At 34.2% G+C, this 20,344-nt stretch overlaps 1 protein-coding gene across 2 annotated transcripts in view; it reads right to left on the reverse strand.

Moving 5' to 3' along the window:
- Nucleotides 1-1,421: 1,421 nt before the first annotated feature.
- Nucleotides 1,422-20,344, reverse strand: part of LOC150101300 (neuronal acetylcholine receptor subunit alpha-10-like) — a 337,428-nt gene continuing 318,505 nt past the window's right edge. For both annotated transcript variants that reach the window (XM_090399841.1, XM_090399840.1), the window contains 4 exons: nucleotides 18,140-18,323; nucleotides 10,838-11,189; nucleotides 4,987-5,174; nucleotides 1,422-4,782 (listed from right to left, as the gene is read on the reverse strand). In XM_090399841.1, the coding sequence (XP_090255967.1) occupies nucleotides 4,423-4,782; nucleotides 4,987-5,174; nucleotides 10,838-11,189; nucleotides 18,140-18,323 (1,084 nt within the window). In that variant the 3' untranslated portion in view covers nucleotides 1,422-4,422. The remainder of the gene's footprint in view (nucleotides 4,783-4,986; nucleotides 5,175-10,837; nucleotides 11,190-18,139; nucleotides 18,324-20,344) is intronic.

A 20,344-nucleotide genomic window follows, 5' to 3' on the forward strand; every position in this document is an offset into this window, starting at 1 on the left:
CTTTACAACTTTGGAATATTTCTCAAAACTTCAATAAAGAAAAGTTTTTTAAATAATTTGATAAGTTTTCCCTGTTTGTTCTCAAAAATTTGTCATCTATACTTTAATCACATATAATATTGAAAAATAATAATTATCTCCGACATTAAAAGACCTCTCTTAAACCTAATAAATGTATACTTGTTGCATCAGAAATTTTTCTTTTTTACTTCCTTGATGTTCAACTTTCATTTTGAAAGATTGCCAATCTTTGGTTTAACGTATATATCCATAAAAACTGTAATATGGAAGATAGCGCTCTTTGAGACAGATTGCAGGTAGCCGCCCACAAAATTTTCTTTTTTTATATTATGTATCCTTGTCATTATTGATAGGATGAGAATGGAAAAGGAGCACTCTGTCCGCCTTCGGAATAGCAGTAATTTTCTGTACGTGATTACTGTTCGTAGTTGCCTCTAATATGATCATCCTTCGATGATGTTGCCACTACAGATATAATTAAACTATAGCCAAAGCTAATGATTCCTTTATTATTCTATTTATCTTTTCAACTATATTTTAATTTAAGCAAAACTTGTATGCAAACAAAATTCTGTTCCTTACGACAAGCTACTTGCATAATGAGTGTAACTGAGGTATCCCATAATGCAAAGTACACACCGTAGGATAACTAGGATCGATCCACTCCACTAATGCAAATGCTCTCGATATGCAAGTAGCTACTCGTGAAGATACTTCATGCGCCAACTTAGTTTGCTTACATTAGATTAAAATATGGATAAAACAAGAATATAATGTACTATATAACCAGGTGAGAGAAGAAAAATAAACTTCATACATTATTCCATCTATACAATATATTACAGTAGCAGATTTACTCAGCACTTTGCATGTTCTTAAGGATGTTTTAAACCCCAAAATATAGACCACTGTAGCTTACTTTTGTCACAGAATTCTTTCGTAGGCCAGAATGAATTGCGATACCATCATAAGGATCGTCTCTTATGAGTAACGAAATTCGAAGTAGATTATTTAGTTTATTACTGGTATTACCATTGGGAAGGCTATTTGTTGAAGGAAGGCATAACAGACTATTGAGAAAAATAAGTAATGTACTGTAGAAGACATTACAAGGGATAAAACCAAAGAATTATCACGTTAAAAAGAATAATGAGTGAAGAAGCTCCGGATTTATTTTGTATTCCACAGTATCAGCATGTTTGCATTTTCATGCGAATAAATTATTTTTCATTTACTCAGATAAAATTGAATAATAATAAATTATTTTGTTGTAACTAAAATTTAAGCATTATCATAATTACAAATAATATCGGAAATATGTTTTTGGCAGCGGAATCCGCTTGTATACCATGTTCCTTAGAGAGGATAGCAATGTATATGAGAAAGTAAATGACCAGAAATAAGCAATTAACAGCAGTCAGTTTATTTCGTCAGTAGAAAGTTTTTAAAAGGTGTAGTAACAACTTTAACACACACACGGTGCTGAACATTGCTGCTGGTAAGTCAAAAGTTTTAAAGGACGAACAGGAAAAGGTATCTCTTAAGAATATGCGTCTTAAGTGACACAATTACATTTTTGAACAACGTTTCAGATACTTTTAAAATACTTTATCTTTTTGAGCTGTTTTATTAAATTACTGAATAATCAGAACACAAATTTCGAAAGTCCTCCAAAGATTGCTTTTGTGTTAATAGGAAAACCATAAATGTAGTTTTAAGAAATCAGTATGCGAAGATCTCCTGCTTCTATTTTTCAAAGATATGTTTTTAAATTAACACGAAATAAAAATGAATTCATTTGAAAGTCATTTTTTTAAAATAACATTTACATTTGGATTATGGTATATAATAATTTCTTTCTCCCAATGATGGGGTTTAGTGGAGATATTTATTTTCGAGGTTGAAATAGGCAAAATCGAACACCTATAATTGACTGAATGCATTAAATCCCGTGGGTGTACGCTTTCCTGTATCGATATTTGAAGTAATGAATCGTCTGCTTGTTTACGTAGCCCGTGTGAAGTGAATTACGCTTGTATGAAGCTGTCCTGACAGGCCATTTGAACCGAAAAAAGTCAAGAGGACGACGAATTGTTCAGAAAAAAATAATGGAGAGTAACTTTTTACTCCACAATGCTGCACAGAAGTTAGGGCGCGTAATATATAACTCCTTATTTTCCTTTTGAGCATTTTAAAAGAACGGCTGATGTAATTTAACCTTCAGGAACTACAATTATGGTGAACAAGAGAACAAAATTATTATTTGTATTAGCGGTGGGGGGGGGCAAGTAAATTTATATTCCCTTTTTATTTTAGCGTTGGAAAAAAGTTGCCAGAAAGACAGAAGAGTAATGGGTTTCAGTATATCCCGAAGTGTGATATAACTGAGGCTGATAAAATGGAAAAAAAAAAGTAATGTGAATGAGTCTTAAATATATAAAAATGTAGTCCGTAAATTTTTATAAATTTAGGAACCACATTAACGGAGAGAACTTAAAACTACAAGGCGGAAGAGAACGGAATAATATACAGTCGAACAAAGTTTTCAAAAGAAGAGGTTCACATCTTCCAACACTAATTTCTTGCTTTATCACATAACACAGGACGTGATTGTACCCAATCGACATAATGCGGGCTCTCTGTTATTAACGAATCTCTTCTGGAAGACAAAAATACACGACATAGAAAGCAAGAGTGCAGAATTAAAGAAAAGGAGTACTCATCTTCTTGAAAAACAATAAAAAAAAAAAAACACTAGCGTAATTTTCACAGTTTTGAGAATCATGGAAACCAATACTGCTTCTCCTACGAGTAATATTTCGCTCAGAATAATTATCTAAAAGATGCATAATAACTGTGCTGACTGTTTTGTGTGTTTCATAATACATGGATTGGATTAATGATTTGAATTTAAAAAAATGAGTTGCGAAAGCGAATAATGCTGTTATCATAAAATATTAATAAACAAAATACTGAGGAAAAGTAACGAGGTTTTTATTATTTAAGATTGAAGACCAAGCCTTAAAACGCAGTATGTGTCCTCAACATAGATGTTGAGGACACATACTGCGAAATGTGCATGTGTGCCCCGGTCCCATAAATATTGTTTAGTACGCACTGCACTTGTGCCTGCTTTATTGTACTTCCCTATTCGGCCATTCTTATTGGATCCAATGCTTATATGTGAAGACGTAGTTAAATGTTATGTGCTAATATTTATCTCTGACGCGCAGTTTTGAAAGGTCGTGCCACAGTTATTAGTTGTCTCAAATAGAATTTTTACCGAGTCGTTTCCACCCTGTATGTATAGAGAATAATTATAAATGGCCCATTGATCTAATTCCCTTCTTGTTCTCCTATAGACGATTTTATTCCGAGGACTTTTGTTTCTTAGAATAGTTCTAATATTTAAAAAGTCACCATAACAAGAGTTGAGTTTGATTCAAAGGAATAATAAGCCTTATAATAAATTCTCTAACTTTTAATTACGTTTAATGCACTATTTATTTAAACTGTTTAAGGAGAAAAATATTATATTCGCTAGTACTTTGCTCATCCATTGCACAATATTTTAAACGTCCTGCCTTTGAATTACTTACTCCACCGTTCGCAAATACATTTTCCTGTTCGTCGCTTCTAACACTTCATTGCCTAAAAGCTGTTACTTTCAGTGGTTTTTACCTTACAACTGTGTAAAAACAATGTTTAAATTTTACTACGAAATCTTGCAAGAAAAAAATAAACAGACATGACAACTTGGTTCATTGCTTTGACATACCAACAACATCTTGTGTACATTGTCAACACTTACTCTCAGGGAATTCATACTAAAAAAAAAAGTTTTCCTCCAACTATGAAGAACGTGACCTCTTATAAATCCAAACTCGAGTGTTTTCTTTACAAAGAGAACAAGGTGGTGCACAGAATTTTTTTCAACACAGGGCTTTGATTTTTGGGCAATACGGGTGACAGATTAGAAAATGTTCTATTCTAGGTAAAGCATTGGTGAAAATCATCCCTAATGCTGTAGGAACAGAGGGGATGCAGGTTTGGTTCTTGTACTTGCTAATCTAGTGTAATGTGCTCTTCCTTGACAGAAGGAGGACTTCTAGAAAGAGAGAAAACGTTCTCAGTAGCTAAGTGATCGTCATCCATTATCAACGCTTCTGATGACTTTGACATTGGAAATGGTTTTGTTCATTCTACGCTCCATCGAAGAGATGAAATGATGAAAAAAATCCAAACCGTCTCTCTAAAAAGTCTGTACTCTACAGTCATTCTTCAGTAATGAAAAAGAGGAAAAATGAGCTTCGATCGACATAGAAAATGCCTATTGATAAGACGATCTTCTGCAGACCCGTTTTAAATTGGCACAGGGACATGAAACGTTTCCACGCTTCGTTAGGGTCCGTGAGGAGAAGATAACAGCACAAGAAATGTCGCTGCTACTGTAGCCAGTAGAAAGAGAGCTAACAGAAGGCGATCACACACCAAAGCAACCTGCTGCCATTCAGTTTTAATATTGTCTTTGCGGTCCTGCTCGGCTATCCTCATTTCATTTTTCTCTATTGTCTCGTACACTTTATTAAGCACCCTCAAAAACTGTCTTTCAAATTCGTCTCCGGAAATATCACTGCCACTTGCTATCTCTTTTCGATGACGTAATCGAGGAGAAAACGTGTAGTGTTCGATATGGTCCAGCTCCACTTTTTCTTCTTTCGTTGAGGGTTCTCCTGGGAAATCTTTCCCTGGCCCCAGATCCTAAAAAAAGGGAAAGAAATGTAAATTTCCTAACATATGAACACAAAATCTTGGTATTCAATTTACAACCTGTAGAATTATATTACGTTATTCCTGGTATAATTTCTCTCCTTAAACACATAACGTGAACTTTCTTTCAGAACCAAATGAGATTAAAGTAAATATTTTATGTTAGAAAACATATCACAGTATAATCGACTTTACCCTTTCTTTTCCTCGGCGTTTCGCTCCACAACTGACAAAGACCATTCGAGCCAGGCAACCCAACACCAACTTTCTTATAAATTTTGGAACTTCCACTCCTCGACCTCCACGATGGTGGACGTTGAGTGTTAACACGGAAAATACGGTGGCAAAGGCGACAAGACAGATTGTAACGCCATAATACAAACCTGGAAGAGTTTCAGAAACATCTCATATTACTTTTTATATGAAAATGTTAAGAAATCAATAATATAATTGTTTACAGAATGATTCTAATTCGGATCAGTAATTTATTTTCTTCATTCTTATAAGGAATTAGTAAAATACGCATCGGATGGGATCCGACTCTTCCTACAGACCGTTTCAGTGTAGAGCGAATTCGATCTGAACTGAATATCAGTAAACTGAAATTAATACACAATTTTCTGCTGTTTAATGTTTCCAATTGTATTAATCAGTTTAGTTTCGATAGACCAAAGAATGTAGATTTTAATAAAATGTGCAGTTTAATCAACCTGATAAAAATGAGCCTAAATGATACTTAATGTGGTTGGTTTTAATGTTGGCAAGAGGTAAGATGAATTTCAGAGCACCCTAACTTCGAAATAGGTGCATTCATCTTTGCTGCATTTTATGGTTATATTTATTTTTGTGTCAGCTTTAAATTTGAAATGTCACTTCTTTCTTATGTCACCCATATATTAATCTTCCATGCATATAATATAGCTATTCTTTAAACTATTAAAAACTAGCTCAATATACTAATTATATGAAGAGTCAAAAGCTTCAATTCGGCGACATGAACTTATTTAAGTTAAGGGATATTACATCCCATATTGTTTCTTAGCCGAATAAGAAAAACTCAAAGAGTTTCATGCCGAATATAGAAACTATATAAAGTTCGGCGATTCCAAGCGTATTCCAGGTATTTGCTTACGCTTGGAATCGCCGAACTTTATATAGTTTCTATATTTGGCATGAAACTCTTTGAGTTTCTTATTCGGCTAAGAAACAATATGGGATGTAATATCCCTTAACTTAAATAGCTCAAAATATATTTATTATTCGTAAACTGCTCCAAATAAAAATTTAATAATATACCAAACTTTGCATCGCATTTTCAATTCTGGCTTACTTTTTGTCCATTGTTTACAATATTGGTTAAAAAGCCTGCTAGCAGTTTTAGTTACAATAAACAGTCTTATTTAACTAATTAGTAATACATACGAGTATTTCAATCACTGCTGCTGCAGGTGAATTAGTTGAACACGAGGAAAGGAGAAGCCTACTCGCAAAGCATCTTGAAAGTAAATAAATAAGAAGAAATAAGAAAAATATAAATAAATAAATTAAAGATACTGCCCAACTTCAAAGTACTTAGCAATAACTCCAATTTTGTTAACAGAATTAATAAAGAAAATATATAAATTTTATCAAAATTTATTGATTAACGATTCCTATTGTCATGTACTACGACAAGATTTTTTTTGGTTAGAAGATGCCAGTTTGTAATCCTACAATAGATGTTGGCACCTTATAAATAACATTATTTATTGTATTCTTGTGGTATTATATTCATAGAGTTAAATCAGTAAGCTAAATTAGAGAGGCGAATAAGGAAGATTCTGTGTATTGCTTTAATATAAACTCATTATCAATGACAATATCAACATTTCAACAAAATAATGCTTCAATATTTAACTACAGTTCGTTGTTGAATACTGTATATTATTGTATAGAACATAAGAAGTCCCAAGCACTCTGAAACTAACGAGCCCCACCTAAAAAAAAAAAAAAAAGCACGTTGGGTTTCTTAATATTCGCCATCTCCTCTGCAGACACACAGAATCGTTCAACACATTTCGGCGAAATTTTGAATATAAAGATTTTAACGTCTCCGAAAGTAACCTCATTAAAATTATGTAAGCTCCTTTCCTTTCTAATTTGATCAATGAAACTCATGTTTCATTGTTCAAATTAGAAAACTTTTCCAAAGTCTTTAGAAAATTCTTCATAGGGTAAGTTTTATGTGTAACGGAGAAAGATGTGTTTAAGGAAGATTCACTAAAGGCAAATACAGCCGGCTGGTTAAACAAATAAATGGCATTTCCTCTCTTCAACCTGCACTGAGTGAGCTCAAATCCCATGTGATATGGATGTTTGTGTATGTATTTAGAAGATTCCTATCGCCCTCTGAGAGAGAACCACCCTAAAGGCCTGAGAACGTTCCAATTTTGATCTCTAGAGCATGGTTCATCCTTCAGCCCACACGAGACACTAAAGCATTCTTTTACGAACTTTGTGGTGTGGAACTAACAAAATATCGTTTTCCAAACGCGAATTTTTCTCCCTTATGACCAGTCTTTTATAAAATAGTTTGCTATTTTCTTTTCGAACTATTTCATAAACAAAAGAAACTACAATACTTGTCGAAAGACCTTGAAAGCCAATCAAAAGTTTGATTACCTTTAAATCAGCTGCCAACAGTGTTATTTCCTGCTGAAAAGCAGTATGGTGGGAAATTAGGCTTCAACTGGTAACATGGTATTCAAGAGCTGACCAGATATTCATTTGGTAACATGTTAGTTAATTAAGAATATTAAAAATGTTTTAACTATGATAAAATTTCTTGTCGGAAGGCAATCTTCTGTCACCAACTTTTATTTTCGTGAGATAAGCACACTTACCCGCAATCTTCTTAGAAATTTGTTTCAAGAGAGTAACGAGTATCATCACTGTAATTATATAGATTCTAACCCACTGCTAACGGTGTAGCGTTACGTTTGGCTCACTTATATATTAAATACGATCAAGCTATATTTCGCCTATCTTGTACATCACAGTAGTTTATTAGTCTACAGATCTTTTTTTTTCCAAGTTTGTTTTCAGAATATTCAAAGGGATTTCTTTGAGGATATCCATTGGTTGGAAAATATAATTAGGATTTTATCCTTAGTGAAATGCCTCGACATGTATAGGTAAAGCGGGATATTGATCGCTAATTTGATTCATACTTCACGTTTGGTGTAAAATGCGTCCAATTAATAATAAGTGATGAATGTGGGTATAATAACGTTAGTCCTAACAGGGGAAAAAATAATTCACGTTAAATTTGGGTTTTGACCATCTTTACGGTATCTTAATACAGAATTATCTGAATACAGAATTATTAAACCCAGAAAATGCGACTCTCAGATGCAGTGAGCGGCCAACTTGTACACTTAAGTTAGTTGGCTGCTCTCCAACAAGAATAAAAGAAAATTGGCGATCGATGCTTCTTTAACTTTGCAGCAAAGGAATTATGAAAAATCTGTAATACAGCAAAACTCTGTTGGAGAAAAACTTCACAGATGATTGCTTATCTTTCCGGAATAGGGTTTATTAAATAAATTAATAATTGGCAACATAATTTGCATATAACGGCAGTCTCCTCTTATCATTGAGCCGAAGAGCTTTGATGTTGTCGATGAAAAATAGCTTGTTTATCAGATGGTTGTCCTCTAATTTTTTACTTTTCTCAGCTATTTACAGAGCTGATTAATCAGCGCGAGAAACGAGTTTTACAGGCAGGATGTGGAATTCAAATAAAGTGGGGAAATCCTCAAGTTGTAAGACAAAGTTTCCTTTCTTGCGTTTTTATTACAAGCAATTATAAATTGGTTGCAATCATCATCAGACCCTAAGGAGCGAAAAAGCTGCATGCTTTCACTGTCGACCAGTAAGTAATTTCTTTCGGTACTGAATACCGCAAATCAACACAATATGACGAGTACTATAGTCGATTTTAGACAAATTTCCCTAAAACAAAAGCCTCTCCTCAAGACTCTGTAAAATCTTAAGAAGGTGCTCTACAGAGAAAATAGCTGAAATGCAAGTTATCTTTAACTTACCATACTAAATCCGTGTATGGGCAATTCCATGTGAAATCGTCAAATTAAAAATTAAGCTGATTATGAGCATTTTTACTTTGATGAAGCGAGTTACTGGTTACTATGGACGAAAGAAAAAATTTTTTTTTCCCGGGCGTCCTATTAATTAATGCAGGCATTCCCCCCCCCCCCTGACACATACAGAAATTTCAGAGGACTAAAAATTAATCACAGCTTATTTCCAGACTGTCAAGCTGCTTAAAGGACTTGAAAGTGCAGAGAACAGAGATAGAATAAAAGAATGTCTTACAAGTCCCAGTAGATGAGAAAAATGTTACCTTCTCGTGACTATTGTGCTTTAGGGAGCATTGAAGTTTTTGCTGTCACTCGAGCGTCAAAGGCTGTTTCACCATATCTGATTGAACACGTGTGCTTTGTTTACAATATTAACTATTGAAATTAAACTGAGTTACTATGAATTTGCTATTAAAATTGTTTTTAAAAGAATTCTCTTTACGTTACAATTAAGTGGTGACTACCATTTATTTTTTATTATTCAACTAAGTCAAACTGGTTAAAAGAGAATAACATTTTATAAGCGCTTTAACTGTAGTGCATCTGTGCAAACCCTAGCAATAAAAAACTACATTGTGAATCAAGTAATGTGATAATAAACGGTATTGAAGACTTTGCTTCCTGTATACAGAGTTAACAGACCGTCATGCAAATCAGCAGGATTAAAGATGGTTCCTGACGCAATTTAAAGTGGAGTATTGATATTTTTCCTCTTCGGTTTTAGAGACCCGAGTTCGAATCCCATCTAGGATGCGAAGAACCTTTACATCCCCAACCAATGTTTTCTAGTTTGAATAAAATGTGGAAACATTTAAAAATCCCACAAAATACCAGTTTTTCTTGCAAAATGAAGTAAATGTCATCATTTAATTTTGTCCTACGTGTCTCAGTTGAAACAATTCCTAGATCAGGGTTTCTCATACCACTTCTCTACCACCTGACTTCTGGAGAAAAGCTTTAAACTTTTCTTGTATAGCTTTTTTTTCCCTACAGAATTATTGCGGAATGCAGTTTCCATCGAAATGGTATACACTTCACTCGAAAGTGTAGGAAAGTAAACAAAAACATCGGTATTGATAAGTAGTATAGCATAAAGATTCTATCTGTATGTTCACTGGGCATCCACAGATGGCGTATGGTCACTCCGATGCTCGGTGATGTGCCACACCAAGCCTCGCCATGCAGTCCTGTTTTTGCTTTTCTGGACGTTTCAATTCTCTGAAGATCAGTCACTACACACACACACACCATCCATCCATCTCATTGATGGTCTACCCCTTCCTCTTTTTTCAGGAACTTTACCTTCTATTACTGTTCTGATAATTCCTCCTTCCATCCTTTCAATGTATCCAAAATATTTTAACTTTCTTCTGTCAATATCCATAAGGAGCATTAAAGGTCTACTGATCTTTTCATCTTTTCTAACACCCATTCATTTGTACGCCTTAACAACCTTTTGTAACACCATATCTCAAAAGCAGATATCCATTTCTTATCTGACTTCTTTAGGTTCCAAGTCTCACATACATAAGTCACTGTTGGAAAAACAACTGCATCCAAAATCCTCAACTTTGTTCCCATGGAGATAGATCCATCCGTCCAGATTTTAGACAAATCTCTGACTGTTGTTTTAGCCATTTCTAAAGATTAGAAACAAATAGTAATAAAAATTAACAGAGAATCTATTCGCGTAAAAAAAAAAAAGAATACAAATTAACAACAAGTCGATTACCGATATGAATATATGTGCCAATAAAGACTGTGAGCAGACTGTGAAAAAATATTGCTGCTAAGACAATTGTGATCAAACTGCGTAAATTTTTATCGTGTTTATGGTGTTAAAATTTATATATTTTCTTGAAATCTCCTTTTGGAGATTTGGCTTAAGACTAATGTTATGTACTTACTTATTAATGGCGTCTTCTGCGTAGGCGGCAAACTTTCTCTAACTACCATGAGAAAGACGGTAATGGACAACAAACTACTGATCCCTAAAGTGACTTTCTCCCCAGATTCTGATGGTACGTAAAAGGCCAGAAGAGAAATAACATTGATGAGTAGACAGGGCAGTATAAGATTGAAGACGTAGAACATGGGTCGTCTTCTGAGTTTTAAGGTATACGTGATGTCTGGAAAGGGCTCTTCGCAGCACGAATATTTGTGTTTTTCCAAAGTTGCGAAAAATTCATCGAGGTCGAATTCTCCGTTCGGTTGATAATTGCTAATATCACCCTGGTCCCTTTCCTTAAGGAGCTCAACCTGTAAAATTTGGAATTCTGAATCTTAATGTTACACTTTAAAATATAGAAAATACAAAACATATTTATTCATTTTCTTCAAAAGTCTTGCCATCCATATCCAAGGCAATAATTATGATATTTTACTACCTACGATAAATAAAGGAATTTCAATTGGTCTACTGCTAATTATAATTCGGACATTTTCTCCTTGTTTGTAGTAATTTCAAGATAGTGGCAGTCATTTAGTATTTTTAATTCGCGCTTAGAATAATGCCTCTGTCATTTATTAGTTACTGGTTCATTGCAGTGATAATGCTTGTTTTCACTGAACTCTCAACGATGAACTGCTCTTCAACGATTGTAATCACCTAACTGAATATTTGGATTATTTTTTTTCCTGGTTAGCGTTGTGGGTATTAAAGCACACACTAAATTTGTGTTAAACAAGGTCTGACTACTGCGACATGAAACGATCAACAGTGATCATAATGCATGGATTATTGTCCCCAAGATTCAAGACATTCCCCCCCCCCCTTCTCTCTCTCCCTAGAGTTTAAGGCATTTGTAGTGAATCACATCTGTTACTGCTAATGACGCTGTAGGGCAGTGGGATAAAAAGAATGTTGCAGGAACTAACGAAAGCATAAAAAATGTTCCTAATGATAAAAGGCATGTTTTTTATGTCAGTAAATCATTAAGAAATAATCAAATGAACAATTATATATATATATATAATTAGAAAATTTTTCTATGTGGTATAGTTAGTGCTTCAGTAATCTGCTTCGGCACTTCACTAGAAGGTTTTTTTTATTGGTGCTATGAAAAGACAAAACTGTTGCCATATAAACGCCAACAGTCTCTTCAGATCATAGGAGAATGGTTGAAATCGCCAGACGTAGCAGAAGAAGAAGAATCCCCCCCCCCCAATTGTAATGATAATTGCTTATGGAGAAGAGCATGAGGGGAAAATATTATTTTAGATACTTCCTCAGTCTTCCTGTCAAAGATTTTTTTTTTACATTTGTGAAATCGTCCTTCTCTTCCTACTTCAATGATAAATATGATATTCTAGATAAAGCTAGCTTACATTTGCAATTATTTATTTCGTTGGGAACAGCAATTCCCTGTTCTCTTGTCTCACATATGTCCACATTTTTGTTTCCTGAATGCAATGCAGACTTGCTGTGAAAGGTATGTTTATGAAATTTCGATCAGCACTAATAATTAATTAATCAGGCCTATTGCATTCTAATAATTTTCTTTTCACTTTGGCAAAAATAAAATACATGAAACAGCTATCTGTTTAAAATATCGATAATGGATTATATTTTTAAAAATGAACTAGAAAGTGCAAATACTTATGACTGCATTAATAAATGCACAACTTTAAAATGACCATCAGATTCGGGATATCAGTGTCCTTGAAGCCTTATCCAGTACGAGTAGACACTTTCCATTCTCACATACCCAACCAACTGTCTTGAAAGCACACCACATAGAACAATTCAATAGCGTTAATTCATCGGCTCGAACTCATAACACATTCCACAGATTAATTACTGTACTTTTCAGGTTAAAAAGTACACATTAAATGAACTGTGGTAATTTAATGTGGACTTTTTAACTGTGGATTTGCCCTCTCGGTTATCTTTAATGAATAGAACACTCTTTGTCTGTCATTCGATCTAAGTAATGGGCTTTTTTCCACGATATCACCAAGCTTTTTATTTATAGAGCGTCATCTAGTACACACGAATGCTCATTTCAAAGGATCAAATCATTCGAAAATTTTCAGTCACTGTTTAACTATTCAGCACATTCCATGGGTAACGCTGAGAGTTCCGTATAATGAAAATCTGAGTATAAGATTGTTAATCCAACCCGTGAAACATCCTGTAATGATTTTGAGAGTTTATTTTTCACTTGGTTAGACTATAATAAGTTTAGTTTAATCCTTTATCCAAGTGTGAGCAAACAAAGTTTGCGCCTGAAAGTATCTTCAGGACTGCGGTAAGGTAGTGCAAACCAATTTGCCCCTACTGACAAAGCTGAAGGGAAAATGTTCTAAGAAGCTTACCCATATCTAGTGCCCAGCTGAAATCATACTAGGCAGAGCTTCAACTTCATACCGCAGTCCTGAAGATACTTTCAGGCGCAAACTTTGTTTGCTCACACTTGGATAAAGAATTAAACTAAACTTATTATATTCTGTAATGATTACAGATAGTTTAAGTTCACACTTTCATATTAGAATATTTTCATATTTTTTGCAATATTTCCATAGGTTTATTTTCCCTCATGAAAGTGGATAATAAAGCCAACCAATAACGACAAATCTTCTGGCGAGGTAGTGTATGGTACAGTTCAGATAAACACCAAAAAGGAAGAGGCAGAGGAGCGTGAGAAAAATATCCCATCCGGCCAAAGAAAGCAATAGCTGACTGTGTGAAAACACGGTTGCCTCATTTCTGAAATATATTTGCGAAATGTGAGAACAGAACTAAAAATATCGATAGAATTACAGTCTTTGTTTCACGCGGATTGCAAAAACAAAGGCTGAGTTCGCCAACCAAATATTTGGTAGTGCATTGTCCATTTGTTTAGACTAGAGAGAATCTTCTATGAAGAGAAGAATTTGCGTAGCACACACACACACACACACACACACACACACACACACACACACACACACACATCGAGGGTGGTCTGAAAAGTTCTCGGCCTAACAATGAAAAAGCGATTTATAATTTCCAAATTATTTTTATTTTTCAACATAATCTCCCTAAGAGTTGGGGGGAGGATTTTGCATTCACCTTTAAAGGAAGTAAACCTTTGTGTCTTATCTGCAATGTGTCACTCAGTCATTACAAAGCCAGTAAGTTGAAACGCCAAGTTTCAAGTTGCTAGCTTTGTAACTTGAAACGTTATGAAACAAATCATAAAAACGTTTCGTTCTTGTGATTTGTACAGAAAAACAAGTTAACTATGTTAAAATCATTAATAAATAGTCAACAGGAAACCGATACGACGACTGAAGCTACTTTTGTTGTAACATGGAATATTGCTCGTGCTAAACTCTCACATTCTGATAGTGAATTTATTAGGAAGAATATAGCTGACGTTGTTTCAGTGTTTGATCCAAATAACACAAAACTTCACCACAAATACCACACTATAGCGAGTTGTATCTCTCAGATCAGTGTTGATGCTGCAGGCAAAATACAAAATGATTTAAGGAATTCCCTTGCATTCAGCTTAGCTCTTGATGAATCTACAAGACAACTTACAACTGGTGGTATTTGTTCGTTATGTTTGCTCTGATGTAAATGTTAAATAAGAGATGTTGAACTTATTGGTACTAAAAGAAATAACTCCTGGTGTTGACATTAAAAATGCTCTTGACAGAATTTACAAATGCTCATATTCCACTGGATAAACTCATCAGTGTTGCAAAAGATGGAGCATCTGCAATAGTGGAGAAATTGCAGGATTAGTTGCACTTATGAAAATGTGATCCCATCTTTCCAGAGTTTCCTCCTGTTCCTTGCATTATTCATCGTGCAGCCAGATAATTCAAGTATGAAGATGTTATGATGTCGTGTAAGCGTATGCAACGGACAACTTGAAACTGTCAGTTGCACACGCTTAAAGGAGAAGACCCACCGACAGTTCAAATTCAAACATTTTAGCGGAGAACTGCAGTTAGAAGCTAAATCCAGTGATGTCTCTTTCTACTCCATTGTGAGGTGACTCAACCAGCAAAGTAGGTTTGTGAATCTTTTGGAGCCTATTATTACTTGAAGAAAATAAAAGAGTCTATCGTCAACTAGAAAATGATGAATGGATGCATGCTCTAATGTTCCTTACCGATATAATGAATGATCTACAAACTTTCAACTTGGCACTCCAGGGGAAGGATACGATTGCTTCTCATCTTATTTAGACAATTTTCAGTTTTCAGAATGAAATAAGAGTTTTACAAAGAGATATATTGCCAAGAAACTCAGTTACTTTCCCAGTCTCAAAAGGAAAGTAAATATATTCCCAGATATTGAAATAAAATACTACAAATTGGAAGAATACAAAGGACTGCTTCATAATTTCCTAGACAAGTTTGAGAACTTGAAGAAGCTGAAACATTTCTTGTAAATCCATTCATAGCTGATGTGATCAATGATGGTTGTCCAATTCTTTAACTTCTGCTTACAGAATCATCTGCTGTGGAAACCGAACTAATAGAATTGCAAGAGGATCCATCATTCTCGGAAGCAAGTTTCGGAAATAAAAATATCCTGAACTGAAGAAAGCCAGTGTGTGTGTGTGTGTGTGTGTGTGTGAGTCATCTCAGTTTTCAACACAACATACTGCTTTAAATCCCTGTACTCTTCAATGAAGTTTGTGAAGTCAAAGCATCGTGCAGTCCTTACAAATCAACACTTAACGGAGTTAATTTGACAACATATCAGCGGCATTTTCAATGACTCACTGCTAAGATGGAGACTCACACGACCTTTACTAGCAGTAAAGAGACTGATACTTGTAGAAATGTCTGTGTCATAAAATATTATAAAGCTGTAATTTTGTAAGGTGGCATCTGATTAAAATGTCTCTAATTTATTGATTTACATATTTTCCTTCATGTTTTGACCAGATATTTACTAAGACAAATATAATTAAAATATCTGTTTTACCTCTTTTATTTTTTATTTTTGGATGTCTCATTTAATGTTAATGAAATGCAAATTTGCATATTTTTCTTAGATGTTTCTGTAATTCATTACAATATTAAGTAGGCACGCTCAATATAGTTAAAACAAATCAGTTAGGATTTTGAAAATATTTGATATATATGTGCGTATTTTGTGATTTTGGAAACTAATACAAATTGACAGTTTGAAAACTACATACATGAAGAAATATTATTACGTACATATATTTCTTAAATATTTATATAATTGTTTTGAAAATATTGTGCATGTAACAATAAAAAACGTCCGTGTAACATTTCTTCATGTCTTGCTGCTCTCAGACATCTGAAGTTTATCGTATGGGGCTCTTACGTCAAGCAAGTTTGGCCATCCCTGATACAGGCGCACTCAAAAGTATTGTTGGATGCATTATTTGACAATAATGAATTTACCAACAGTGTCTCGTCTATTCTCGTCTGTTCAGTACAACTGAGTAAACTACTAACGATAGATACTCCATCCCAGTTTTCTCCGGACTGAGGATGGGAAGGTTCCTGACTTGCCTACTGTTGAAGAGGAAATAATGCAAGAATATCGGATCACAAAGGGATGAAAAATCACAACAGAAGTGGAATAAGATATTTTTGTACTCTATTCAATGATATAGAACTGACGTTTTCTAATTGGTGAGTCTCTAAAATCGCTATTAAATAATTTGCGTGTAAATGAAGATATTTCGACTACTAGCAGTACACCTGAAAAAAAGATTTCACATTTATACGTTATCAAACAAAATATTAGTTATAAAATTGTTCTTCAGGTCATATGAAAACTGAGCAACCATTTAGAGCACGATGAAGTAATTTTCTGGCTACGACAAAATTGCAGAGAGTGGAACTTTTTATTCTGGTTTGCGTTTATTAAAGAAATCAATTTTCAGCCAGCTAATATTCAAAATTACTCACTATGCTTTCCGCTTTTAAATCTATCAGGCTTCAAATTATGTGCTTATTGTCTAAAAGAGAACACTCAGCAATCGAAAAGTTTTCTAGTTGTTATCCTAAATGATGCCGAAAGAAGAGTAGAATGTTTGGCTTTTTCATGAAGTGTTGCGCATGAACATCGTGCTATAAAACACGAAATGGGTGAGCAAGGGAATCACGTGTTTATTGATCTTAGCTGTTCCGTTTTCTATTTTTACCTTTTTGTCTTTTGCTTTCCCGAAGTAAAAGGTCTAGTACTTTAGAATAAGGGTGGATAGTATTATAAAGACAGCCAGAGAAGTTTAAGAATATGGGGTGATTCTTGGCCGAAAATAAATTTTCCAAAAAATCAGTTTTTTTTGTTCTCTGTAAAATGATTTAATAAAACCATGATACCGAAAATTTAACAAATGTGCAATGGATATCCATAATTCATTCCATTTATTATAAAGATCTAATCGGAGAAAAGAAGATACAAGAAATATTACTGAAATTAACCGAATCTTAGTATTTTTAATGGAAACAATTTACAATATTAGGACTTAATTACCCTCAGTAACATTTTCCTATAAACACAAGTGGCTGCTAGAATACTCGTATAGTCAACACCTCTCCTTATGAGAGTGGCTAACTCACCATTTGATTGCAAACACCAGATAAAGATTCCTCTTGTCATAAACGGGATACGAACCCGGGTCTTTTTAACCAAAGGCCCGTCTGTACCAACTGAGCTATATTCGTAAATTGAATGTTAATATTTTTACGTTCAGCCTTTGAATTCGTTCAGTATTGTACAAGATAACCAATAATTTTTCCAATAAGATTATGTGGTTTAAAGTATCATATTCCTTTCTGAAAGGATTCGAATTAAGAAAACTAAACCATATTAAAGAGAAAATTATTATATTTGGCAATGAATTATAATCATTCATCTACAACTGAAAATGGCTCCAAATATGATATTTGTTTATTATTATCGCATAACTTGAAGTTTAAACACACCAATTTATTACTTCGTTAATGAGAAATTTATGGAATACCTTGTTTCTCAACGACAAAAAGCACATAAAATAGGGCCTACGGTCACTAAAAACGTAAACCCTAACCACATTATGAACACTTGGAAAAAAAAAAAAACGTCAATGATTACTCAGAAAAGAATGCAGTGACATTCCTTCTTAAAAGTCTCGGTGACCTCTAGTGACAGAAGGAATGGCGCTGTAAAGTTAAAACTCAAGCGAGTTAACTCAATAAATAAACAAGAAGAACGCTGTAAACAAGCTTTCTTCTACTACTACCTGATCTTCATCGTATGTCCACGAGGCAAATTTCATGTGACATGTTTGAACATCGAAAGGAAAATACTCGACATCGATCTCGCATGAGCTTTTGAAGATCCCGTGGGAGAGCCATGTAACATCGCCTGCTGCCTTGACGATCACGTTAGTGTTGATAATGGCGGTGTTGTACTGGGAATCTGCGCTATCGGCAGGAACAAAGAAAAGTGACGTTCAGTAAAATCAATGAAGTTTTTCAACGTGTGCTTGTCATCGAAATGATGACTGCTTTCTTTCAACGAAAGTGTAAAATGCTAAAAGAAGAAAGACAATCGACTAATACCAGACGTTTATTACAGAGGCTTTAGTGTATTAATTAAAAATATCAAAGTACTTTATTGTAAAAAGTATGTTATGAAATATCTATGAAGAAAACGTTGACAATATTTTTTTAATTAAAATTAATAAAGTACATAAAATATCGAAAAAGCTTTTCCTTAAGTTCGGAACCTCCATTCCATTTAACAGGTTAGGTACAGTGAGACAAATGATAACATGACGGACATATTTTGGTGAGGTTTTTAAAACTCGCAGGCATTTCTCTATTTACGCCTAAATGGAGTTGATTTTTTTCTTTTTAATGCGATTGAAGAACACGTTAATTTTATATCGCTTTGTTTCTCACTTTAACGCGATCAGTAGGGCGGACTACTGAACACAAGGTAATACAAGGCGCTAATGCATTATTTCACTCTATCTATTAAACCTTTCACTTTGTGATAGCACGTGTTCTTTAGGTGACTATATCTATTACAAGAAGCAGCTTTCGATAAATGTCCTCTCTTTATTCTACGAAACATCATTTACATGAAAATCGGTGAACCACATCAACTTGAATAAAATAATAAAAAAAATTTACACAACTTGATTATTGTTTCAGTTTTTATTGTGCATTTAATAAAAGTATAACGTGCACTTTTCCGCTTTGTCTACATTTCTTAAACGGTTCGCTTTTAACCGTTAAATTTTCTAAGAAACGAAAAAGCGACATTTTCCAGGAAACGTATTTATCGTAAATCGAGAAACAACTGCGCCTACAAATGGTCTGAAGGTCGATCATGAAAAACCGGACTTGCCAAATGACAATGTCTATTCAGCCAGGTTTTCAAATGTCTTACTACTCAGGAAACAAACAAAATAATTGTTTTTAATACACTATAATTTGTAATATTCATAAACTAAATCACCGGATTCGTTTTTTAAAAAATTGACGTTATGATCCAATATATTATAATTCTAAGGTTCCTTTGGGATGCATTGCTTTTTGGTTTAAAATAAAAACTTCTTTTAACTTTTCAAAACTATAGCAGAAGGCTCGCCTCTTTTCTAAGATTCCATAATGCTACATCTCATAATTACTTCCAGTGAGAGAAAAACCGACTCCAATAAACGACGTTCATCTGATTCCCCAACTTGTACAGGAAGCAATACCAAGGTGAGTTTAGTTGGAAGCAATTAAAGAACAGGTTGTAGCTCTTCTTGCTTTTCTGAAGATTCAGGAAATGAGAGACGCAGTGCATGAATGTTGCTGATAAAAGAATGTTTACAGCAGTCCATTATTGTGATCTTAGGATCATTGAAGGATGAGGACGTGTACCCGTTCTTGCGGATTTTGTGCTGCATACAACTCTGATTGATTTGGACGCTAACTGGCCATGGATGAGCGGGTATAGAAGGACCGAATAACGAGACTATGTCTTGTACTTAAAAAAATAACTGACTATTGGAAAGATAATGTTCGTCTGCATTTCCACTATGGAATGCAAATATATGGCGAAAGCATTATCGGTTTCCACTATTACGGATTTTAATGCACTAATAGGTCCAATAATTGGCTGGGCTGTATGAAATTCTAGTAGGTATGAGAAAATGCTTAATCTTTTTTTTTTTCAGCCATGAAATAATTTTTTTCATACACATAAGAAAAGAAAGCCGCTTCCTACTTATGAACTGGAAGGAGGGAAAAGAGAGCAATTGCCATACCAATTACAATGAATACATTAACAAGAAGATAAAATAAAGTGTGTATTCAATAGATGATTGAAAGAGAAAAATGCAGAAAGGCCAAACTTCTAAACCACCTAACGTTCCTTAAACGTTGCAGAGACTTCTCCATGACCCCAAAGTTCCTCATAGTCAAAGGTCATATAAACTCTATATCAGCTA

The sequence above is a fragment of the Typopeltis vanoorti genome, chromosome 11 (assembly GCF_054136105.1).
Source record: "Typopeltis vanoorti isolate ZY-2024b chromosome 11, IOZ_Tvanoo_1.0, whole genome shotgun sequence".
In the NCBI taxonomy this organism is placed as follows: domain Eukaryota; kingdom Metazoa; phylum Arthropoda; class Arachnida; order Uropygi; family Thelyphonidae; genus Typopeltis; species Typopeltis vanoorti.